This window comes from Epinephelus fuscoguttatus, linkage group LG5 (assembly GCF_011397635.1).
Source record: "Epinephelus fuscoguttatus linkage group LG5, E.fuscoguttatus.final_Chr_v1".
In the NCBI taxonomy this organism is placed as follows: Eukaryota; Metazoa; Chordata; class Actinopteri; order Perciformes; family Serranidae; genus Epinephelus; species Epinephelus fuscoguttatus.
In genome coordinates, this window is record NC_064756.1 from 45,672,137 (window position 1) to 45,698,184 (window position 26,048).

Below are 26,048 nucleotides of genomic sequence, written 5' to 3' on the forward strand. Positions count from 1 at the left end.
TATTTAACTTTTTATCATTTTCAATAAATTCTTGCAGATCCTCTTTATGTCTTTCGTTTTTTACGGAGCCCCTAAAGTCCCCCCCCCCCCAAAAAAAAAAAAACAAAAAAAAAACTCGTGTGCACGACATACTAACTTGAGCGCAATTAAGAGTATTAAACCGCAATTCTTGTTATTTGAATGGCGCAACATGGAAGCATGATTATGTAATAAAATAGGTGTTTATTTTAGGAGCAGGTGGTGAAGGGCTGTGCACACACAATGTTCCAACAGGGGAGAGCCCTCCATTCTGAACCCCCCCCCCACTCTGAAATTGATTTTCAAGTCCATATCGAGTTTCCTGCATCAAACACTGCCACCCGCTCTCCGTCACTCGCACAATTCAAAATCAAATCAAATTAACTTTTTTATATGGCACTTTTCATACAACAGTAACACAAAGTGCCTCACAGAGGTTAAAAACAACAAAGATCCAAAACAGAAAGCAAAAAGAAAAGAGAAAACCCAACCCTCCCACCCCACATAGAGATACGTAAATATGCATTAACGCGCGCACACACACACACACACACACACACACACACACACACACACAAGCTATCGCTAGAGACAATTCCGAAATTCATTGTACTACAAAAGCTTGAAATGAACTTTAAACTCATTGTTTTTTATTGAAAATATATCACTGTCTTCATTTATTAGGCTATGTATAGTTTCTCTAACAGCAAACACATTTAAAGGAGACGCTTGTCAGGTCTTTGTATGCGTGCTGTCCCTGGTGCTGAAATCCCCGCTCCTGCTGACAGTAGACCGGGGGAGGAAAAAAAGACATTTCTTTGCTCTGTGCTTTCAGAAAATAGTCCCACTGTGTTTGCAGGGCATATCAGGCTGTGTGATTCTGCACAAAGATTGGTTAACTTATTGGAGCAATTTCATACAATTGTGCACATTTAACATGATAAACTAATTTCAATTCAACATGGTCATTTGCTAAGAGGATTCAGCTGAAGCATAATGAGTATGTCATTAAGATGAAGTGTTTGCTTTTTTTGTGGTTAATTATGCACTTGATCCATTTGACCCCATCATGCGATCCGTTCGTCCCTGCAGACAGGGTTATATTGTTCCTTAAATGGCTTGATTTAGTTATCAAAGTTTCATTTTCTTAACAAAACATTCTAGTTCTCTTATAACTGCATGGTATTATAAAATAACTTCAAATCAAATCCTTAATCATTGATAAGTGTGCGTGCTTCCCCCGCCCCTCCCACCAAAAATCCCCCTCCCTCAGAAAATAGTTCCGACATCCATGGACATAAGACTAAAATATCCACAAGTGTGTTACAGTAATTGTTCTACCTGGAGATGATGTACGAGCTCACAGAGACCAATGTGTGTTCTGTACTGGACTGGACAGCAGCCAGCAGTCATCTAGTGGTCGCACTGTATAGATTTATTAGGCTACATTATAATTCATTGTTCGTTATTAGTGAGGATCATTTTAGATGTTGCTTACTGTTTATAGCCTGTACTATTTACAACATCAGCATATACAGTACAGGCCAAAAGTTTGGACACACCTTCTCATTCAATGCGAAGCTATAGAGAACAAGGTAGTGTCGAAAAATAATACACATATATACAATATATACATAATAATAATAATAATAATAATAATACACACACACACACACACACACACACACACATATATATATATATATATATATATATATATACATATACATACAGTACAGGCCAAAAGTTTGGACACACCTTCTCATTCAATGCGTTTTCTTTATTTTCATGACTATTTACATTGTAGATTCTCACTGAAGGCATCAAAACTATGAATGAACACATGTGGAGTTATGTACTTAACAAAAAAAGGTGAAATAACTGAAAACATGTTTTATATTCTAGTTTCTTCAAAATAGCCACCCTTTGCTCTGATTACTGCTTTGCACACTCTTGGCATTCTCTCCATGAGCTTCAAGAGGTAGTCACCTGAAATGGTTTCCACTTCACAGGTGTGTCTTATCAGGGTTAATTAGTGGAATTTCTTGCTTTATCAATGGGGTTGGGACCATCAGTTGTGTTGTGCAGAAGTCAGGTTAATACACAGCCGACAGCCCTATTGGACAACTGTTAAAATTCATATTATGGCAAGAAGCAATCAGCTAACTAAAGAAAAACCAGTGGCCATCATTACTTTAAGAAATGAAGGTCAGTCAGTCCGGAAAATTGCAAAAACTTTAAATGTGTCCCCAAGTGGAGTCGCATAAAAACCATCAAGCGCTACAAACTGGCACACATGAGGACCGACCCAGGAAAGGAAGACCAAGAGTCACCTCTGCTTCTGAGGATAAGTTCATCCGAGTCACCAGCCTCAGAAATCGCAAGTTAACAGCAGCTCAGATCAGAGACCAGATGAATGCCACACAGAGTTCTAGCAGCAGACCCATCTCTAGAACAACTGTTAAGAGGAGACTGCGCGAATCAGGCCTTCATGGTCAAATAGCTGCTAGGAAAGCACTGCGAAGGAGAGGCAACAAGCAGAAGAGATTTGTTTGGGCCAAGAAACACAAGGAATGGACATTAGACCAGTGGAAATCTGTGCTTTGGTCTGATGAGTCCAAATTTGAGATCTTTGGTTCCAACCGCTGTGTCTTTGTGAGACGCAGAAAAGGTGAACGGATGGATTCCACATGCCTGGTTCCCACTGTGAAGCATGGAGGAGGAGGTGTGATGGTGTGGGGGTGTTTTGCTGGTGACACTGTTGGGGATTTTTTCAAAATTGAAGGCACACTGAACCAGCATGGCTACCACAGCATCCTGCAGCGACATGCCATCCCATCCGGTTTGCGTTTAGTTGGGCGATCATTTATTTTTCAACAGGACAATGACCCCAAACACACCTCCAGGCTGTGTAAGGGCTATTTGACCAAGAAGGAGAGTGATGGAGTGCTGCGGCAGATGACCTGGCCTCCACAGTCACCGGACCTGAACCCAATCGAGATGGTTTGGGGTGAGTTGGACCGCAGAGTGAAGGCAAAGGAGCCAACAAGTGCTAAACACCTCTGGGAACTCCTTCAAGACTGTTGGAAAAGCATTTCAGGTGACTACCTCTTGAAGCTCATGGAGAGAATGCCAAGAGTGTGCAAAGCAGTAATCAGAGCAAAGGGTGGCTATTTTGAAGAAACTAGAATATAAAACATGTTTTCAGTTATTTCACCTTTTTTTGTTAAGTACATAACTCCACATGTGTTCATTCATAGTTTTGATGCCTTCAGTGAGAATCTACAATGTAAATAGTCATGAAAATAAAGAAAACGCATTGAATGAGAAGGTGTGTCCAAACTTTTGGCCTGTACTGTAGTTTGTATTCAAAAAAATACAATTTGATATTCAAGTGGATGTGCTGGAAAACTTGGCAGAGAACCAATGCTGCCTGGCTGCGCTGTAACGTCACCTCGTCTATAAATAGTACGCAGCCATGGTACTGACTCAGACAGTGACCTGTCTGAGCTTTCAGCGTGGGAAATAATTGTATATCGAGTGCACGTTTTAGTATCTCATGCGCACGATTTAGCTTATCTCGTGCGCACGAGTTCGTATCTATCTATCGCACGAGATTTTTTTTTTTTTTTTTGGGGGGGGGGGGGGGACTTTAGAGGCTCCGTACTTTTTACATGTCCTCATAATATTAGTTAATATATTTTTATGTGTCTTGTATTTATCTTCAGTTTCTTTTGTTCTCCGCTTTATAAATTCTCTATAAAGTATAAAGTATTTTTCTTCTTACAGGCGTTTTGTAAGCCTTTTGAGATCCATTGATTATTATTATTATTATTATTATTATATTTACGATTTGTATTAATTAGTTTAATTGGGCAATTTTTGTCATGTAATAATTTCAATATCTTTGTAAACTTATAGGCTTTATCCACATCCTTTTCTTTATAAATTGGTTCCCAGTTATATGCTTTAAGATCATTTTTAAATGCCTCCTTAGTTTCTTCAGTTCTAGTCTGTCTGTAATATGGTCTATTATGATGATTGTTTTTAATGTTACAGGGGTGAATTGTGAAAATTGGCAGGTGGACACTGATGTCGTTTATTAATAACCCGCTCATAGAATTGTTAGTTACTACATTTGTGAATATGTTGTCAATTAGTGTTGCACCTTGAGCAGTAATTTGGGTGGGTCTGGTGATTTTGGGATATAGGCTGAGACTGTACATGGTAATGGTATGGTAATTTTTTTCCCGTTGAAACAAGGGGCGACAAGAGAATGAAATAAATAACTTTACATTAATGATTCAGTGATAATGTTTGTCTACAGCACTGAATCGAGAAGACAGGTCATATGTGATACACTTAAACAGTGAGAAACTGTTTGTTCGGATGGCTTGAACTGCCGGCTCTCTTGCCTGAGGGATCTGGGAGCACAAAGGTTGTTAAGACACACTGGTTGAATGTGGAGGTTGGGTGCATGTGGAGGCCTGCGGTGATGAGGACGCTGACGAGCAGAGGTTGAGGCAAAGGTGTGCATGGAAAGCTTGGCTGGAATAGCTGGAGACTGCATGTGGCAATCCGGTTGTACACATGCAAAGTGTTCCAAAGTAGCAGATCATGTTACGTGTAGCTTGGGCCCATGTCTTGAATCCATACACTGCACTGAGATCAAGATGACTGACAATGGAAATGGAGAATGACGTTAGGAGCTGACAATTCTGACTGATATCAGGCAAGATAGCCTGAATGGGAGAACGTGATGGGTGAGAGATGATTTCGCTTCTGCTGAGGAATCACACATCCACTTGCTACTATCGATGAGAGATTGAAAAGACACAGGTTAAGTGAGCAATTGGCAACTGCAACAGTTCTGCCTAAAATGACAGCTGACAGCAGCAAAGGAGAGAGCAGATTTAAAATTGGCTGATAGAGATTGTGGCAAAGTTTGATTAGATAACTAGAAGAGTTAACACAGAGTCAGCTGATTAGAGGAAGCAGTGGAAGTGGGATGGAGAGAATTGTGAATGGATAGGCACAAAGAAAGTCTTCCTGATTGAACTTAGGCTGAGCTTCATTTCTGTTTACTGGAGTTGAATTTATTGGATATTTGAGACTAGTCAAAGGGACTGGGAATTTTAGTTTAGAAATTTATAGAAGTAGCAGAGTCAGTCAGCTTTTAAACCATGAGAGTTCACAGCAGCTGGGCAGAAACAATCTCTCTAACCCCAGCCACCAGCTCAAAGGCCAGGAAGTCAAAGTAGCATCAGAAGCAGAAGACAGAGAGAGGGAGGTTGCAAAACTTAAAATATTCACAACTATTTATCTGTTGGGGACGCAATCCTGAAAAAACATCACACATCAACCTGCTGGTTCCTGGCATATTGTCAAAGACTTCAGTGAAAGTTGCTAAGGAAATGTGGTACTTGTCAGTGTGGAGATTCAAACCCTGTACCTCTGTGTCCCCAAGCAAATGACTTACTCACTGCAGCACCAGGAACAAATGGCTCCTTACATGCCTTTTTTGTCTTCTTAGTTTTAAAGCACTTCCAACAGTCAAAGTGTTGGTGATTCAATTCAAAAACATCTCACATCATTCTGCTGATTTCAGGTGTATTGTCAAATATTTTGGTGACAATTGATTAAAAATGAGATGAAATAGATGTGCATACAGTTCTGCATACAGTACAAATTATAACAAGATGTTAAATATCACTGCAGTATCATGGTTTAACTGATTTGAACACCATTTCATCACCACTTTTTGAGATATAGTTGTTAATCAATCTAGCATATTCTTAAAAACATAGAGTGACAGACTTCTGAATTGTCTATAGGTTGCAGTGAGGCAAACTTTGGTCACAATTCAGTGGATGTGCTGAAAAAACTGTCAGCTCTGTAGGACATACTGGTAATTTATTATGATTTTTGAAGTTTGGAATGTGAAATGTCTTGAAATTTAGATTTATTGTAATAAGCCCCACCCTCTTTAAGCAAACATTTCCAAATTTTATGCATTGACTAAGTTATGACCCTAGATGATGCAAACCAAATTTCGTATTAAGCTCTTTTGGTGACATTTGATTGAAAATGAGATGAAATAGAAAATGTTGTGCATATAGTACAAATTCTAACAAGATACTGAATATCACTGTAGACTCACGGTTAAACCGATTTGAACACCATTTTAAACATGTGATATCTAATATTTAAAGAATGTCTGTATCAATTTTGGTTGCATTTAAATGAAGACTTGATGAGATATAGGTGTTAATTAATTTAGCATATAGCATATTCTTAAAAATATAGAGTGAGGAACTTCTGAATTGTCTGTAGGTTGCAGTGAATTGTCACAATTCAGTGGATGTGCTGAAAAACTGTTGGCTCTGTAGGACATACTGGTGATTTATTATGGTTTTTGAAGTTTGGAATGTGAAATTTGGATTTATTGTAATAAGCAATAGTTTTATGCATCGACTAAGCTATGGCCCTAGATGGTGCAAACCAAATTTCGTATTAATCCCTATAGCTGATTAAGAGATATAAATGTTTTGCATTTGTGGCTCTCTCTATTGGCAGAATATCCCAAAACTGCTTAGCGAAGCTTGGACAAAGCATTCAGACATGTGCACAGGTTTGGTTTATGAATATTTATGTAAAATTAAACTTGAAGACAAATGTTTGAAAATGCATGACTGAAGAACGGATTAATGTATCAAAACTCCTTTGATAACTTTAGACCAGCAATGTCTGTGGCTGATTCTGCCAAAGTTTCGGGATGATTGGACCAGCAGTCTGGGACCAGTTTGCGAAAGTATGAAAAAGAGCACACTGAGAAAAAGTAGCAAAATTTGGCAATCTTAGAGAAGAGCATCGGAGCAAAGATGCAGATGAATTGCAAGATTAGTATGGTGAGAGAATTTTGACTCTAAGCCCAGCCATCATCGAAGTCATTGCAAAAATGTAAACTTGATTGTTACAGCACCACCTTAAGGTCAATGAATGTCATTTTTTATGCCTAAGAGGTGGGTGGAATTTGCAACATACCTGCCAATTTTGGTGAGTTTTTGTCATTCAGTTTTTGTTGTATACTTCTAGCAGAGAAAAAGAATGACTGATCTGAGCAAAAAACAACAGGGCTCCAGCAGTCGTCGCTGCGTGGACCCCCCAAAAATAAGTCAATGCAAAAACAACAGGGTTTCAGGCCTTCGGGCTTGAATTCCGAATAAAAAAAAGCGTGGGGCAGAACTGGGCAATATAGTGATATCATGATGAGAGATGAGATATGATCTTTGATTTTGGATATGTAATATGATAAGTGATGTCTTTTCCTGGTTTCAAAGGCTGCATGACAGTAAAACCATGTCTTACTCTGAACTTACCAGTCTGTTGTAACTGTTCTATTATTTGTCTTTTCCACTGAGTCATTACATCCTTATTACTGATGATTACTGATCAAAACTCTTGCGTAAATATTTTGTGAAAGCACCAATAATCAAGCCTACAACACTGATAGTGAGACATTTGGCCAAAAATTCTGTGATGTTGGATTTTCTCCACATCTGGCTTGGCATTTGAACTTGACGTGAATCTTGTCTGTATTATCATGCAGGCTCAGATTTTGTGGAGAGCAAAACATTTTATTACTAACACTGGAATAGTTCAATTTGTATAGTATTATACAGAAACTAACTGCTTTACAAAAACAAAATGATACAATATCACATGTATGTACAGTGTAGTAAATATACCATCTCAAATTGTACACAAAGTATTTACAATTATCACACATACTGCATTAAAACAAAACTCAGACTATTACTCTACAGACATTAGATTTTGCATAACATCAAATAAAACATGCCACATTTTGAGGTTTTTCATCTTTACAAACCCATGACTGTTTTTAAGTTAGTGCAAGTCAACCACTTGTTTAAGAGGTTATGGATACGTAATCCTTAATAATTCCATTCACACACAAGTCACACTAAAACCTGGAAAGAATGGCAACCTGTGAACACGGAGCTCAAATAAGCCTTGCTTTCAGATTTTTCCTGGCTGTATCTTGTTAAAGGTACAGTCACTGAAATAGTCACTGAAGGTTTGTGGGCTTGTTTAAGAACGAAATCAGGGAGTGAAGCTTTAAGAGAGGGAAAGACGGTGAAAAGTAGAGACGATGGTTTCAGTTATATGGTGAGACGTTTCTGTGGAGATGGACACTAAACTCAGAATAAACGTGTACATTTATAGCTTCAGCTGCCTTGATTTCAGATCCTAAAATCCTGGCCCACCCTGCACCTTTAGATCACTGCTCCAAACATCGTGGGTTACAAAATGCAACCATACTGACCTAAAGGGAATGAAACTCCATGTTTGTCTCTGAACTAGTTTAGGCCTATTTACATGAAAAAGAGGGCTTATATTTCATTAAATAATCCATCAGTCCATGTGGTCTAGCTCTTTTGCAGTCCAGTTTAAAGGTAGTTTAGACCAGACATCAAACAAGATTCTGACACATTTTTTTTTTTCAGTAACATCACTGACTGAAGGCCATGTTATGCTTCAAACAAAGTGCCTGCTGGACTGTCTTACAGCATCTGAAACAACCTTGACGGAGGTGTGAAAGCAGGTAGTGTTTGAACTTCTCTCTTCATTCACTTTCATGTGTCTGACTGTGTGCCACATCACAAATGCTCTATGTTGGAAAGTGTGTGCCATCATCCCCGTTTGTATGATTTATTGCCTCTCTATGATGGGCAGACTCTTTGTTCAACCATTAAGTTTGACCTTTCAGAACAATATTAAACCTTCAGATGTGTTCAGACAATACATTGAATAAACTAGTTTGTAACTTGGGGGTGTTAATCATCAAACCTACTGAAAGTCCAGAATCTCTTTGTAGGAGCCAATCTATGAGTGACATCATGTCAGTGATGGAGGCCAACAAGAAAAGTCAAAATTCTCTTGGGCCCATTCATGTGCTGAAGTCTGCTTCCACAGCTGAAACTGAACTTATGAAGTCAGTTCTTCATCATTATGCTCAGTCTTCCCTTTACATCATTCTTTGAGGTTCAATTACTAAATACAGTTTCTGAGGCTGTCTTCAATGAAAATGTCCCTTTACATGGAATTTATCTAATTATCATGAGTTTACTGAATGAGCTGCATGGACAGGAGAAAATAACATACCCCCTCAGACCACCACAATACAAGAAAAAAAGTCAGTAGATATTTGATTAACAAATGTCTCCATAAGGTAACATGAACACTTGGAAACAATGTCAGACTGTGAGCAGCAGATGTGGGGAGACGCTGCTCAGACAAAAACAAAGTCAGAGTTGTGCAACGTTACTCAACTCTTGCCATGCATAGATGTTAAGGCAGGATAGAAGCATTTTGACAAACCAACCCTGCTGAGCTGTGGACGGAGGCTTCGAGAAGAGCACTGGTCAACACAGCTGCTGATTGACCACTACACCTGCTCAATCAAACAATCCAAACTGTGGCAACATGTGTGCGCAGATGCTGTCATAGCAACCAGAGCTTCTGTAAGTTTAAATCCATTTACTACAAACCATGGGAGTATTTCCACAGCAAACCATAGTGTTTTAGACATAAAAACCAAATGAATAGAAAGGACATTCCCATTCTAATAAACATAGCAGGATGGGCATTTTTATTTGTACTGTTGCAGCAGGCTAACTTCCATATATAATTCCATATAAACAAACCAACTTGTGACAAGTCACGAACTCCCTGAGGTGACATTTTACAGTGACGATGTAGTGGAGTTGTACATTTTTAAATAAGTAATCCATTATTTCTAAAATCATAATGTATTTCCCTGTTTCTTTTGTAGTAATATTACTGTAGGTGCCTCTGATGAATGAGTGAGAGCTGCTGCTCAGTGGTTTAGTTCCACCAAACCAGAGTTGGTGATGATTGGATAAATGGAAAGGCTAATGTTATCCAGTTTTGGTGAGTTTTATGTTCTTTCTGTGGAGTAGGGTTGCAATGATTTGAGTTTTTCACATTACATTAACCGTCTCATAAAATATCGCGGATTCACAGTATCACAGAACTTATCTTATTATCAGTCAGAATGACCCTTGAAAGAATGAAAATGGAAATGTTATTCTTGGTTGAACAAGCTTTTTATTACTATAACTGAAATTTGAAACCGTGTTGTTAATGGAGATATGTGTAAAAAAATGTCCCCTTAGGAAATAACTAAAATAAAGGGGAGATTCTACGTGCAGTTGCATTTTCTTTCATTATTGTAGATTAGCAAATGTACACGGAATGATAAACAACAATGTCATCATTGTATACCTTAAAAACAGTAAATCCCGGCAACTCTACTGTGGAGTTTGATTGAAATGTGTTTTACAATAACTTAAAAGGCAATGAAGCTGCTGGAAGTGTTGGTTGGGTTAAAGAGAGAAACTTGGGTTGGTGTACAGATGTATTTTTCCTGTTTAGTAAAGAACATAGATGTAAGAATAGGCCAAAACAGAGTTCTCAAACTAGTACATGTGGCACTCTTTAAATGGTGTACTCTTTACTGGTGTGTTGTACCAGAACAACTAACAACAATCACCATATTCTTTTGAACAAGTCAAATGACCACAGCAGACAGTTCAATGTCCTTTCTATCCATTCTATTTCTATGGTTTTAGAACTCATTGTGCCTTTCTACCCTAGAGGTAGCCATTGGTTCCCATTTTCAGTGTGTACCGCATTACCACAAACAATTCTAATGATGTTAACTGTGATGGAGTAGAAACCTCAAGCAAGTTTCAACTCTCTGAAGGTTGATCCTGTGAAAAATTGTGAAATGAATGGAAACCAATGGTTGTCTGGAAAGTTAGAAGCACACTTAACTATCTAGAACAGTCACAAGTCAGTTATGGTTGATAGGTAGTAAATGCGTTCAAACTAAATTCTGGAAGAGCATTCTCCAAATGTGCCCAGATTTGTATTTTGACAGCGACACCTCCTGTAATGCAGAGCAGGCCTGTGGTTTAAAGGATCTCTTGCTCCTAGATGTGCATTGAGGGTAAACAGGGTTTATATCACAATGCTGGCCTCTGCATCAATAACCTGAATTAATACTACTAAAGCTCTTAAAAGGAAAAATCCACCATTTCACACTGTGGCATGTCATCAGTCTAGGTCAGCTGGAGCAGGGGTGTGACGGCCTGTATGATGGTGCAAGGTGGGAGTTTTGAAATCAGTGTTTGAGTTTGGGGGACTGAGACCAAAACCAGGAACTTACTCTTTCTGTTTAGATCTGTGAAATATTTTCCATCATTTCACCACATTGTAAAAATGCTGGAAAACCTGCAACCAGACAGAAGAATACACCAAACAACAGAGCAGAGGATGGACCTCAGTACGGTCTGACTGCTGACTGAGCTGCGTCTGTGACTACAAGTATAGTAAAAGATCAAGCAAGACAGTTGGCACAGAATGCTTCATCTTGTTACGTCTTTGATCATATGTTTTCTGAACAGAAAAGGCGAAGTTGATATAAGGCTGCCTCTGCTTGGACATCAAACTGCAATGTTTCTGAAAAGTTTGGTTTCTTTTCAGTGTTTCCTTTTTATTCTAGTGTCAAAGGATTAAACAGTAAGGGATCAAAATGGCTTAATTATTAAATAATGACACATTTTTTTACAACAATGTGCTCTACATTGCAAAAAATAATGGCTGTGAAATAGAATGGTTGTGAAATGAGCCGGAGGCTTGACAATGTGGAAGCCTCTATTCAGGTGGATTTTTCCTTCAAAGAGCCCACAGGACAAACCTCTGAAGGTTGGGGGTCCAGCTCAGACTGTTGAGGTGAAACAAATGCAAGTGTAAGTGTGTGTGTGTGTGTGTGTGTGTGTGTGTGAGTGAGAGAGAGGGAGATAAGATCAAACATCACACTGTGCACTGTCTCTTTTCTATTCAAATGGTCACTGGAGGTAATTAACAAGAGCTAAATCTCAGTGTTAACAGGCAACTAAGAAGTTGGCATCATATTGCACCAAGCTGACAAAGTGATGTGTTCTTCCTGTTTGCTGTACAAATAAAACAGGTGGATGACAAAGGAGTTTGAAAGTTGAGGATTATTGCCTATTACACAATTTTCCTTGTCACTGTGTAAACAAATGAAAATGCTATGCTGCTGAAAATACAGTTCAGACTAAAAAGAACTCACATTAAACAGCTAAATAAAAGCCAAACGCACAAAAACAAAAATAAAGAAAAGCTTGAAGCTATTTACATGGTTGTATTTCCCCTAGTGTTCTGCAGTCTTCCTGTGACATTTGAAAAGAAGAGTTTCTGAAAGTGTTTAAAAAGAGGATTTATGTAGCGCTATCTAGCTGTACAGGATAAATACTTTCAGGCAACAGGGTATATGGATGATTGTATATTTGACGATCATTAGAGGCCCGTCGTGACTCAGCTCATGTGAACTCATGGTGATATGGACGGCTTGCCTCCATAATTAGTACCTGTTCTTTGTCCCCAGCAAGGTTTGACTTTTACTTTACAAATTGTACACATTGAAAAACCCTGACAAAGGCACACCATGGAGAAAACGTCAACATCTAAATTAGCACTAAGGACTAGTTATACATCATCTATGTAAAATATGTACAGAACTGGGAGAGGTGAGCTGAGGAGCTGAGCAGGTCCAGAGTGAAGGTCCACCCCCCCCACTGCTGCTGTCATTTGGTCCATCTCACTGACACAGGAGTGTTTAGTCATAAGGAAGGCTGAGGGACGTCTTACAGATCAAACTTCAGCATAAAGACAGAACTTCAGTTTCTGCTTCCTCCCTGTGTAAACTGTCTAGGAAACTTTATGTCCAAAGTGAACCTAGGTGTTGGGACTGTACTCCCATCAGGCTCAGAGGGTTTATTTCCCCCAATAGTTTCACATGTGTGACCTCCATCACTGCAGGAGACTTAAACTGCTGCTGAATATCTGTGAAGGAGAGCTGAAACCTCCACTCCAGCTTCTCCTCCACTGCGCTGTCTCAAATAAAAAATTTCAAGCAGCACAAAATTCAAGTTTGCCCTTGCTAATATATTCCTCCTCAATGCAAAACTGAAATGCACATGTTCTCCTGAAAGAGCAAAAACCACGAAGAAGAGAGAGGAAATAAAGTGGAGTACAGCATGAGGCCTGGCAGGCTGGGGGTGGAGAGAAGGAGGAGGAGGAACAGGAGGAGGAGGAGGAGGAAGAGCAGGGTGGGGCTGTTCTCTGGTCGATCACACGATCTTCTTGATGCTGGGTCTCTTGAAGCTGCCAGCGCTGCGCTGCTTCTGCACTTGACTGGCTGAACCATGGCGAGTGCGACCCCCACTGGACAGAGCAGAGCTGGGAGACAGCTGGACATTCTCCTTATCCACACCTAGAGGACACACAGTTTGAAGATGGTTTAAAAGCATCCACTCTATGCTTAATATCCTTATGATTTTCTACTATCTGTTTAAACATTCTGGGACAGAATAAAAATTCTAACTCTGAGTCAGTGGTGCCCAACTGGTGGGATGTGGTCCAACAGTGGACCATGAGTTTATTCTGAGTGGCTCAACTTAATTTCCACAAAAAGTATGATGTGCTCATTGATAGCATGGGTAGCCTGCTGATGTTGGCTCTGTCATACACGTGACCCTTGCCCTGTACATCTGTTGACAGTGCCAGTTCAGGTCTTTCAAGCAACACATAGCAAAGATGTAGAAGAGGCTGGCACTCCACAATATAGCAAAGTATGAAAGAGAACATTCTAAACTTGCTTTTACTCAACACTAAATAACACTAAATGCTCAAAAGAATGCAGTCAAGTACTGTAATGACTGGAAACCTTAGTTGAAAAAACCTATTTTGTCGATATCATTTTCAGTACTGAAACCCTGGGCTAGTGCAACCTTAAGAAGCTTTTATTCTTTTAGCCCTACCTGTCATGATAAAGTTGATGTTTTTATTTCATCCAGTAGTCCTGATTGCACAACTATGTTATTCAAAGCTGCACTCTTGCTGTACTACATGGTTGTCTACTGTGTGTCTTGTTTGTATATGATGGTTGTATCTGCTGTGCCCAAAACAAATTTCCCATTTGGGACAATAAAGTTAATCTTATCTTACTGCAACTGTTGCCCACTTATTCCTATCAGGCCTGTTATATTCACATGTTCGAAATTAAAAACAGGCCTGAATAATATTACACAGCTGTGTTGTTTTGAAATTGCTCTTAAGACTTAATTGCACCCCCCTGTTGCAATGCTTCTTATGAATTATAAAGCCCCAGTTGTTCTTTTTTTCATTCTGTGTGATCAAATTGAAGCAGCAGAACAGAACAGGGGCTTAAATGTTACAGGCAATATGGATGAATGAAAACAAACATAATGGGTGTTAAGTTAGTCAGTGTCTAAGGGCCAGTTTGGGTCATGAAGGTAGACTAGCTGGTAACCAAATCTTTAAATGATGTTCATCCTGTCAAAGAACCACTGCTCTATTATCTGTGTCAGTATAGCAGGGGGTTAGTGGAAATTTGTGGAAATTTTGGACAAATGAGCTTCCTGCTGTCGCACCTCCCCTCGTGGAGAGGACTGCAATGTTGAAGTGATTTTCCTTTCTAGAAACTCTGAAAGATTTGACTCTGACTGCACTGAAATAATGTGACTGTCTACTAATGTCAAATGAGACAAAAAAAAAGTTTCTTTATCATCAATTAGTGCAGCATTTCTCCTGCATCTGATGTGTCATTTATCAAACAACAGGGGATGCTGTAGCAGGAGCCTGTGAGTTGTTTCCTTCCTGCATTTTTACACTGACTGCACTTCTGCCACCCAGGTAATATTTTCTCTTACATTCTAGGAGTCAGTCTCTGCAGGGCCACAACATTGTAGTATTAAAAACTAAAGTGTGAGGTCAGCAGGGTTAACAGGTACCAAGAACATGGGAACCTGAGAGAGGGAGCTGTGGTGCACTGTCTTCACAAACATTCTGGGCCCTGTTTCCTAGTTTTGATGTACCTTAGTGCTCTGTGAAGGTTTCTATGATATACCTTAGCTAAGGAACTTCTTTGCCTACGACCAAACGGTCCCTTAGCAGGTGCTCTTAAGGAGAGCTGCTAAGGTACATTGTAAGTTGGAGCTTTCCTTCACAATGGTGCTGAAAGTCTATCGATGCTGTATGCATCAACTGATCTCATATAAAGGTAAATAAATGACGTAATATGAAAAAGTATTGCCATAATAATTTTACCTCCATCAAATATTATATCATAATGAGGATATGCCTTTTACAGAACATCTGCTCATCGATTTGAAGTCTAGTCAAGCTTCACTGGTATTTTTATTGTGTCCAGACAAGCGTTTTGGCACCATTTCAGGAAAAATCCCCATCCTAATACGTCTGAAGCATATCACATTAAAGATTAAAAGACTAATGATGAAGCAGAGAAACGTGATTGCTGCTCACCAATAATGCATTTGTTATTGAAACATTTACAACAGCATAGGTGTTTGTCTCTCTTTTTCCATCACTGCAGTTCAATGCCAGTTTGTGTCTGACATATAAGTTTTCCAACATCAGTTCTGTCAATGTACAAATTGCAAATCTGTTGTTGTCACACAATAGGCACCTGTAGCAGCAGCATCCACATTTCATTGTTGTGTGTGTGTGTGTGTGTGTGTGTGTGTGTGTGTGTGTATAAGAACTGGAGGTGATGCTGGACGAGGAGGGGTGTAACAGGAGTGTCTTGTTTGGATGCTTTCGTAATGCCGATTCTAACAAGCCAAAGGCTGCTGCGTGGGCCAACACTGCCCAAAAAATGGCTGCCCCCAGCTCTGGTCCTGGTGGGGGGTATTGATGTCCATGGTCGAGAGGGACTGTCCACCCTCCAGTCCCCTGCCGAGGGGGCTTCGCCACCCTGAAGTTACTTGTGCTCTGGCTCTCCTCCGTTCCACACGACCCCTGTTTGACAGGTGCCTGCAGAGCCCCACGTACGAGAGGTGCGATGTCGCGGATGGCGACGCCTGTGGTTGAGTTGTTTGAGTGCAACGATACCCTGTAATACAGCCATAATCTTGTCTACAATGAAGTAAGCAGAGGCGACACGCTTGATCGCCTATATAGCTGGTGCTTCCCACGTGATTAGTTTCCAGCCGGCCTCATTAGACTTCATTTTGATCAATTTGTCAAGTATCTGTCAGATATTCAGTACATCGTGGTAGGGTACAGCCTGCAGCCTCGTCAGAAAAAACATATCCTCAGTTAGTTAGCTCCATTAAATAAATGAATGAATGAATAAATAAATAAATAAAGCTATATATTCATAATATTCAATATTCATTACTATTTTCTATGAAGTTAATTTAAAACTAATGATGTAATTTGCGCAAGGAGTCTAGATGTGAACCATCGATTTAAAAAGCATAATTTTGGCCTAATAAAGCTAAAACTGTGACAGGATGAATGGAGCACATCACTAAGGGACAGCTTACGAGTGGTTCAGATACCTTTCAGAAGATATACAGGTGCTGGTCATATAATTAGAATATCATGAAAAAGTTGATTTATTTCAGTAATTCCATTCAAAAAGTGAAACTTGTATAATGTATACATTCATTCCACACAGACTGATATATTTCAAGTGTTTATTTCTTTTAATTTTGATGATTATGACTGACAACTAATGAAAACCCCAAATTCAGTATCTCAGAAAATTAGAATATTGTGAAAAGGTGCAATATTGAAGACACCTGGTGCCACACTCTAATCAGCTAATTAACTCAAAACACCTGCAAAGGCCTTTAAATGGTCTCTCAGTCTAGTTCTGTAGGCTACACAATCATGGGGAAGACTGCTGACTTGACAGTTGTCCAAAAGACGACCATTGACACCGTGCACAAAGAGGGCAAGACACAAAAGGTCATTGCTAAAGAGGCTGGCTGTTCACAGAGCTCTGTGTCCAAGCACATTAATAAAGAGGCGAAGGGAAGGAAAAGATGTGGTAGAAAAAAGTGTACAAGCAATAGGGATGACCGCACCCTGGAGAGGATTGTGAAACAAAACCCATTCAAAAATGTGGGGGACATTCACAAAGAATGGACTGCAGCTGGAGTCAGTGCTTCAAGAACCACCACGCACCGACGTATGCAAGACATGGGTTTCAGCTGTCGCATTCCTTGTGTCAAGCCACTCTTGAACAAGAGACAGCGTCAGAAGCGTCTTGCCTGGGCTAAAGACAAAAGGACTGGACTGCTGCTGAGTGGTCCAAAGTTATGTTCTCTGATGAAAGTAAATTTTGCATTTCCTTTGGAAATCAAGGTCCCAGAGTCTGGAGGAAGAGAGGAGAGCACAGAATCCACGTTGCTTGAGGTCCAGTGTAAAATTTCCACAGTCAGTGATGGTTTGGGGTGCCATGTCATCTGCTGGTGTTGGTCCACTGTGTTTTCTGAGGTCCAAGGTCAATGCAGCCGTCTACCAGGAAGTTTTAGAGCACTTCATGCTTCCTGCTGCTGACCAACTTTATGGAGATGCAGATTTCATTTTCCAACAGGACTTGGCACCTGCACACAGTGCCAAAGCTACCAGTACCTGGTTTAAGGACCATGGTATCCCTGTTCTTGATTGGCCAGCAAACTCGCCTGACCTTAACCCCATAGAAAATCTATGGGGTATTGTGAAGAGGAAGATGCGACACGCCAGACCCAACAATGCAGAAGAGCTGAAGGCCACTATCAGAGCAACCTGGGCTCTCATACCACCTGAGCAGTGCCACAGACTGATCGACTCCATGCCACGCCGCATTGCTGCAGTAATTCAGGCAAAAGGAGCCCCAACTAAGTAATGAGTGCTGTACATGCTCATACTTTTCATGTTTATATATTATATTATATTTTCAGTTGGCCAACATTTCTAAAAATCCTTTTTTTGTATTGGTCTTCAGTAATATTCTAATTTTCTGAGATACTGAATTTGGGATTTTCATTAGTTGTCAGTTATAATCATCAAAATTAAAAGAAAAAAACATTTGAAATATATCAGTCTGTGTGTAATGAATGAATATAATATACAAGTTTCACTTTTTGAATGGAATTACTGAAATAAATCAACTTTTTCATGATATTCTAATTATATGACCAGCACCTGTATCTTCACTAAGGAGACTCTGGGAAACAGCCCGTAAGCTTATGGGAGACCTTAAGATACAACTTATGATGCACGTAGCGCTATGAAGGCTCTGGGAAACGGGGCCATGGAGAGTCAACAGTTTCCCATTAGTTCATGCAGAGAGTAAGAGTGTGTGTGCGTGTGTGTGTGTGTGTGTGTGTGTGTGTGTGTGTGTGTGTATGTGAGAGACCTGGTGAGTGCTGCGAGGTGGCCAGTGAGGTCATGGAGTTGGACAGGTTGAGGTTGGCAGTGATGCTGAGCTGGCTCTGGCTAGTGGGGGGGTAGGGGGAGGTGGGTGTCCTCAGCTGCTCCTCCCCTCGCTGCTCATCAGCTGCTGGCAGGTAGCTGTCAATCAACGCCTCCAGAAACTTGACAATCAGCTCGGCATAGTCTGGTATCTGTGTTTGCTGCAGGGTTAGCAGGTGTTGTTGTGTGTGAGTGTGAGTGTGTGGGCGTGTGTGTGTCAGGGAAGAAGAAAAGTGGCACATTAAGAAGCTTCAATTTTAAAGCATTCAAAAAACAAAAACCTTAGATCAGGGCCTCTCAGAGTTAAATAACTGATTGTACTTTTAGGGAAACAGATGACTGAGGACCACAGAGGGAAAGTGCACACACTATGACTTTTTATGACTTATAACACTCAACAAAAACCTTACAACACAACAGTCGATAGTGATGTAGGCTTCATAACAATCATATTTCATTCTAGTGTTCCACTTTTTAATACATTTGAAAGGAATGAAATGGAGAGACAGTACAGTGTTTTATTGGAGCTACCCACAGCAGTCGAGCAACAGTTGCTGCTGGGGTACAGCAACACCACTTACACAGAACTGCAGTACACCATTGATAGTACAAACATAATAATGATAATAATATCAATTTCTTAAGTTCTTTTCTGATTTCATTTGCTAATGATTATTTGGGATGGCAGTGAGTGGCTGCCTTTTATGGAGCTATATTTGTGTCTTTATTACATGTGGAAAATAAATGATATGAGAGAAAAAAAAATATTTGAGAGAAAAAGTTTTCACACTGATAGCAAAAAATAATAATATTTGAGACTAAAAAAAGTTTTGGGAAAAAGTATTTTGTTTCTTCTCTCTCTCAAAACCTAGGTCTTTGCTCTTACGTCAGGATTTTGCTTTCACTGTGAGAATAATGTCATGGGCGGGGCCATGTTCCTATTGGCCAGTCTCTATCGAATTGACAGCTATGTGAGGATCGTCTTGGGAGTCAAATTCAACTGAATCAATCATCCACCATGGTGGATTCACCGCTGCATTATTTGGGAGCGGAGACTCCAATGTTTGGGTAAGATGATGACACACACAATTGATGGGTAGCTAGCTGAGCAAGTTGGTTATCAAAAACATTCCTGTAATGAATCCCTTTTCTCACCTGACGTTATTTTACCGAGATTGTGTTATTAACTGCACTAGTCAGCTAGTGTTAACTTTACATCTAGCTAGGTTATTCCATTAACGTTACTTTACTACGGTGCTTTTCTCTTCTAACATTCCATGTGTGGCAGGGTGAGCGCTGCTACACCTCCGCCCTTAATTGGCATCAGCTGGGCCTAATTTCCAGTTGTCGGAACCTAATTGTGCAGTGGTGGCACCTGCATTATCTGGTCTTCCCGTCACGGCGCGCTCACTTCTATCTGGCATTTACCTGGCGAGGGCTGTGTGTGGCGTGCTCCGGTTGGTGTGCTTTGTGTGTGTGTTGTGCTCCGGTTTCTGTACCCAAACTTGGGACTCATAAGGTAGGCATGGGTGCTGTAATGTTTGTGTACTGTTAAAGTGTATTATGATGTCACAGCTGCCGTGACTCTTCGCTTTACAGCGGCGTTGGCCGTTCCTGTTGTGTGCAGCTTCGCAGGGGACTTTGAAAAGCGTGGTATCTGCTCTTCCTCACTGCGAGATGGTGACTGGGTTTGAGCTGTGCATTAAGCTCACTTCGCTCCAGTAAGCTCGCTCTGTTTTTTTTTTTTTTTATTTCTACTTCTGCTAGTTCTGTTAACTTCAAGTTAACAGGTTGTCCTGCTCTCTGTCCTGCTGTAGCTGAGGACACAGCTTGTGGCTTCTTCTCTTCCTCTGCGCACTGTGTGGGGCTGCACTCTGTAGCCTGGTGACGTGGGCCATCAGCTGGGCATCCTGAAAGACGGCTGTCCATGGCCTCCAGCCCCGGTGCGGCCGCTTCGTTTTCCACTGCTGTTCTGCCAGTTTTCCACAGACTGATTAAAGCACACTGTAACGCGGCTGTGCATTCATGCAGCTTAGGACCTCCGTGTTGTTAAATTTGGAAGTCCATCTCCTGTCCCCATATTTAGCAGTGTACGAATCTGTGTGACGTAGGGCGGCACGGTGGTGTGGTGGTTAGCACTCTCACCTTACAGCAAGAGGGTTGCTGGTTCGATCCTGGGCGTGGGAGCCCTTCTGTGTGGAGTTTGCATGTTCTCCCCGTGTCAGCGTGGGTTCTCTCTGGGCACTCTGGCTTCCTCCCACAGTCCAAAGACATGCAGATTGGGGACTAGGTTAATTGATAACTCTAAATTGTCCGTAGGTGTGAATGTGAGCGTGAATGGTTGTTTGTCTCTATGTGTCAGCCCTGCGATAGTCTGGCGACCTGTCCAGGGTGTACCCTGCCTCTCACCCGATGTCAGCTGGGATAGGCTCCAGCCCCCCCACGACCCTCAAGAGGATGAAGCGGTTAGAAGATGAATGAATGAATGAATGAATGAATCTGTGTGACCTTCTGTTGTTAAGAGTAGTCTACAGGTTTGAGTGTATTCCCTGGGGTGCAATTCCACAGGTGGCGTTGTCGGTTCATTTCCCTCTCCTCTCCATTTGGCCACACATGCGTAACATTAATATATGCATATCCGCTCCCAAATAACGCAGCGCATCTATGCCGGTGAATCCACCATGGTGGATGATTCAGTCAGAATTCGACTCCCAAGACAATCTTCACCTAGCTGTCAATTCGATTGAGACTGGCCAATAGGAACGTGGCCCCGCCCATGACATTATTTTCACAGCAAAAGCAAAATCCTGACATGAGAGCAAAGACCTAGGTTTTGAGAGAGAGAAGAAAAAATGTTTTGAGAGAAACATTTTTTTGAGAGAGAGAAAATGTTTTCACACTGATAGCAAAAAAATAATATTTGAGAGTAAAAAAAAAAAAAAGTTTTTTGAGAGTTTTTTTTTTTTTTTTTCCTCGGAAATCATTTTTTAAATCTCAAATTATTATTTTTTTTGTTCCCCAGTAAACATTACTGCCGAGGCTGTGGGGGAAAAGCCTGTGTGCTGCACAATTACAAGAAAAAGATTAAAAAGCTATATCTACAAATACGATGAATTATGACTGAATGAAATATTCGCTTATAATACTCCCACTGATAACCTTTTAAAGAAACTCCACCCAAATAATCACCTTCTATTTGCAGAATGAACTAATCTTGTTGGGTCAACATTTTTAGCTGTTTCGACAATGGTGACATCCTTTGAATTCCGGCTCCAAAAGTCATCCCTGTATCTTTTCCATGGTAACTGGATGGACCTCAGTGAAGACATCCAGGGGAAGATTAATCTTTAAATCCACTCTGGGAAAACTTCCTGTCTACCTCTGTAAAATGATTTGTTGTGTTTCAAACAAGTGCTTGATCAGTGTTTCTGAAGTCTGTTGTGAACTCAGCAGAGCTGCATTTTGTACTACACACTGTGGGAGTAGAACAACAACTTTTAAGGAGTTAACTTGTAATGTTACTCAATGCATGAGATGACAATGTGAATCCATCAACACACCTCAGATTTCAATATTACAACTCTGACCAGTTTTATTGTCTCTCTTAGACGGCATACACTCTTTGTAATGAATGGATGTGTTTAAAAATATATATTAATTTTGACCAGATTATGTGAACTGCAAATATTCTGAAGGGAAAAAAAGCATTGTGGAGTGTTTTTCTTGTGGGCTACGGCAACATTAAACCTCTGTGCATGAGAAGGACAAAATGCACAAACCTGCTATTTTTGAATATCCCACTGAGAGAGACTCACTGCAGCCTGTTCTATTTTGTTCTAAAATGTCAGTGTGTAACCCCATTCTGTGGACAATAAATGAGGTGCAGACTTTCCTCTGTGTAACCGGTGATGAAGAAATACAGCAAGTGCTTGACGGAGCAGTGACAACAACCCCGCCCACAATTAAGAGTACTGTTTGCAGAAGAAACACTGAACAGACCTAGGGTCTAGGTACCATGTCTGAAGGGTTACTTTTGGTTCTAAAAGTATCATACCCAAGGTGTTAGGTGGAAACAGGGCTTAAGTGTTTGGCATTATGAATATGAGCGTGTCTTTCTTGCCTCTCAGGTGCTACCTTACTGTGCTCTCTGTGAATGCTGTAAATTAACTGTGTGTTCAATGGGGCGATGTGTTAACTGCTTTTTTGTTCGAGAGATGTGTATCCTAGGAGACCTCCTGCTTAAATGCAAAAACAAATAACAAAGAACTCTTCCTCAAGATGACAAATCTTTCAAACACCTGTGTGAGTGTAATAGTGTATTGCTGAAACTTACTGTTCAGCTCTATTTAATTAAAACTGTAGCAAATACTACAAATGACAACAAAAAGTTTCCGTCCCTCTACAGTCTCTTAATTACTCAGAACAACAATGTTATTCCCTTCAGGATTATGAATATTGACTTGATGATGGGGTGAGCAGTGGGATAAAAAGTCTAGCTTCACCTTCTTCTGCAATGAAATATGTCAGACATGGTTTGTATGTCTACTGCACTACTAATTCTGCACAGTTACATTCTATTCCGTTTTCTAAACTGTTTGCTATGTTTTCTAAATTGCTGAGCAGCTACTAGATATTAACTGAAATGATCTCCAGTCTTTCTGCCACTGCTGTGTGTGTGTGTGTGTGTGTGTGTGTGTGTGTGTGTGTGTCTGTGTGTGTGTGTGTGTGTGTGTGTGTGACATACTTTAGAGAAGGGTCCGGCAAACCTCCAAAGTCCATTAAAGCCAAAGCCTGGGAAATGAAAGGGAGTGAGAGAAGAGAAGAAAGGGAGGAGGTAGGAAGAGAGGTAACATAGAAGACAGGGGTGGCAGAGTGAACATACTTACTTACAAAGGCACAGATTTATTATCCATTTAAATGAACTGTCACAGCTTTTGGTACGACCACAGAAGTTAATATGTTTGGCCTTGGGACCTTTGTTGCATGTAATACCCCTGTTTCTCCCCCTACTTCCAGTCGGCCACTACCCTGTCATTTGTAAAATACTTGTGAAAATAAAATCTTTTGTAACATGCTTGGCCTGTATGAATGTGGAAATGTCAGCATGTATTACTTTGTAGATAGGATGGCTGGTACTGTGGTGGTGACTCCTCGTGGTACACCACACTTTGTACAATGCCGTGGACAGGATTCAGGAGGTTGGTGTCCTGGCACATGGACAGCACAGTGTTGATCTTGGAGTCCAGCAGGTTGTGGCTGAGGAGGAGATATACAAACAACACCTACTGTTAGGTCTGTATAAATGGTGCTCTATGAATGTGCATGAACATGGGTTGACAGCTTGTATGGCAGTTTTGACAAGAATACACTTCTACCTGATGTAACAGCACAAGTATATCTGACACTGTAGCCTACCACTTGTTATGCCCATTACTATGTTACTTTTATCTTACATCTACAGGAGACACAATGTCTCCTTGTGTCAACAACAGCAGCTTCTTCTGCGGACTGGCCAATCACAACTTCTTCCTGAGCCTTTACATCAGTCTTCACAGACCAAAACGTCTCCCCAAGAGAGGAGCAAGCCCATGGCAAACAAACTGAGGCCCCGTTTATACGACAACGATTTCAACTTAAAACGGTAAACTTAAGTTGCGTTTTGGCCGATCGTTTACACGACAGCGGCGTTTTGGGTGCCTGAAAATGCAACGTTTAGAAAATGGGTTCCAGAGTGCAACTTTTTGGAAATGGCAGCGTCTCCGTTGTCATGTAAACTTGCAATATGCAGTTCCTCTGAAAATGGAGACTTTTCGCACATGCGCATTACGGTTCTAGTCACTAGGCACGCCGACCGTCACAACCATAGACATATATACGTAGACGCCTCATCGAGCGCTGAGCCATATGTCAACGTCGCTGCCATATTGGATGTGGCAAGGCTGCACTGTAAACTAATACAAGTAAATGGACTTAATTTCATAAAGCACCTTTCTACAAAAAAATTTACGTTAATGCCTCTTGTTTATTCATTCGCACACGCACTAATTGACTTGGGAAACAGTACAAATGTACAATGTATTTGATCTTCTCAGATGGCTAAGATAAGAACTTTATTGATCCCAAACAGGAGTAATTCACGTTACATCAGCTATAGAGAACAAGGTAGTGTCGAAAAATAATACACATATATACAATATATACATAATAATAATAATAATAATAATAATACACACACACACACACACACATATATATATATATATATATATATATACATATACATACAGTACAGGCCAAAAGTTTGGACACACCTTCTCATTCAATGCGTTTTCTTTATTTTCATGACTATTTACATTGTAGATTCTCACTGAAGGCATCAAAACTATGAATGAACACGTGGAGTTATGTACTTAACAAAAAAAGGTGAAATAACTGACTATAACTATATTCTAGTTTCTTCAAAATAGCCACCCTTTGCTCTGATTACTGCTTTGCACACTCTTGGCATTCTCTCCATGAGCTTCAAGAGGTAGTCACCTGAAATGGTTTCCACTTCACAGGTGTGCCTTATCAGGGTTAATTAGTGGAATTTCTTGCTTTATCAATGGGGTTGGGACCATCAGTTGTGTTGTGCAGAAGTCAGGTTAATACACACAGCCCTATTGGACAACTGTTAAAATTCATATTATGGCAAGAACCAATCAGCTAACTAAAGAAAAACCAGTGGCCATCATTACTTTAAGAAATGAAGGTCAGTCAGTCCGGAAAATTGCAAAAACTTGAAATGTGTCCCCAAGTGGAGTCGCAAAAACCATCAAGCGCTACAACGAAACTGGCACACATGAGGACCGACCCAGGAAAGGAAGACCAAGAGTCACCTCTGCTTCTGAGGATAAGTTCATCCGAGTCACCAGCCTCAGAAATCGCAAGTTAACAGCAGCTCAGATCAGAGACCAGATGAATGCCACACAGAGTTCTAGCAGCAGACCCATCTCTAGAACAACTGTTAAGAGGAGACTGCGCGAATCAGGCCTTCATGGTCAAATAGCTGCTAGGAAAGCACTGCGAAGGAGAGGCAACAAGCAGAAGAGATTTGTTTGGGCCAAGAAACACAAGGAATGGACATTAGACCAGTGGAAATCTGTGCTTTGGTCTGATGAGTCCAAATTTGAGATCTTTGGTTCCAACCGCCGTGTCTTTGTGAGACGCAGAAAAGGTGAACGGATGGATTCCACATGCCTGGTTCCCACTGGGAAGCATGGAGGAGGAGGTGTGATGGTGTGGGGGTGTTTTGCTGGTGACACTGTTGGGGATTTATTCAAAATTGAAGGCACACTGAACCAGCATGGCTACCACAGCATCCTGCAGCGACATGCCATCCCATCCGGTTTGCGTTTAGTTGGACGATCATTTATTTTTCAACAGGACAATGACCCCAAACACACCTCCAGGCTGTGTAAGGGCTATTTGACCAAGAAGGAGAGTGATGGAGTGCTGCGGCAGATGACCTGGCCTCCACAGTCACCGGACCTGAACCCAATCGAGATGGTTTGGGGTGAGCTGGACCGCAGAGTGAAGGCAAAGGGGCCAACAAGTGCTAAACACCTCTG

At 40.7% G+C, this 26,048-nt stretch overlaps 1 protein-coding gene across 6 annotated transcripts in view; it reads right to left on the reverse strand.

Moving 5' to 3' along the window:
* Positions 1-11,875: 11,875 nt before the first annotated feature.
* The window catches only part of nf1a (neurofibromin 1a), a 282,655-nt gene continuing 268,482 nt past the window's right edge, over positions 11,876-26,048 (reverse strand). For all 6 annotated transcript variants that reach the window (XM_049576726.1, XM_049576725.1, XM_049576727.1 and 3 more), the window contains 4 exons: positions 23,552-23,694; positions 23,183-23,229; positions 18,383-18,599; positions 11,876-13,423 (listed from right to left, as the gene is read on the reverse strand). In XM_049576726.1, coding sequence (XP_049432683.1) covers positions 13,281-13,423; positions 18,383-18,599; positions 23,183-23,229; positions 23,552-23,694 — 550 coding nt within the window. In that variant the 3' untranslated portion in view covers positions 11,876-13,280. The remainder of the gene's footprint in view (positions 13,424-18,382; positions 18,600-23,182; positions 23,230-23,551; positions 23,695-26,048) is intronic.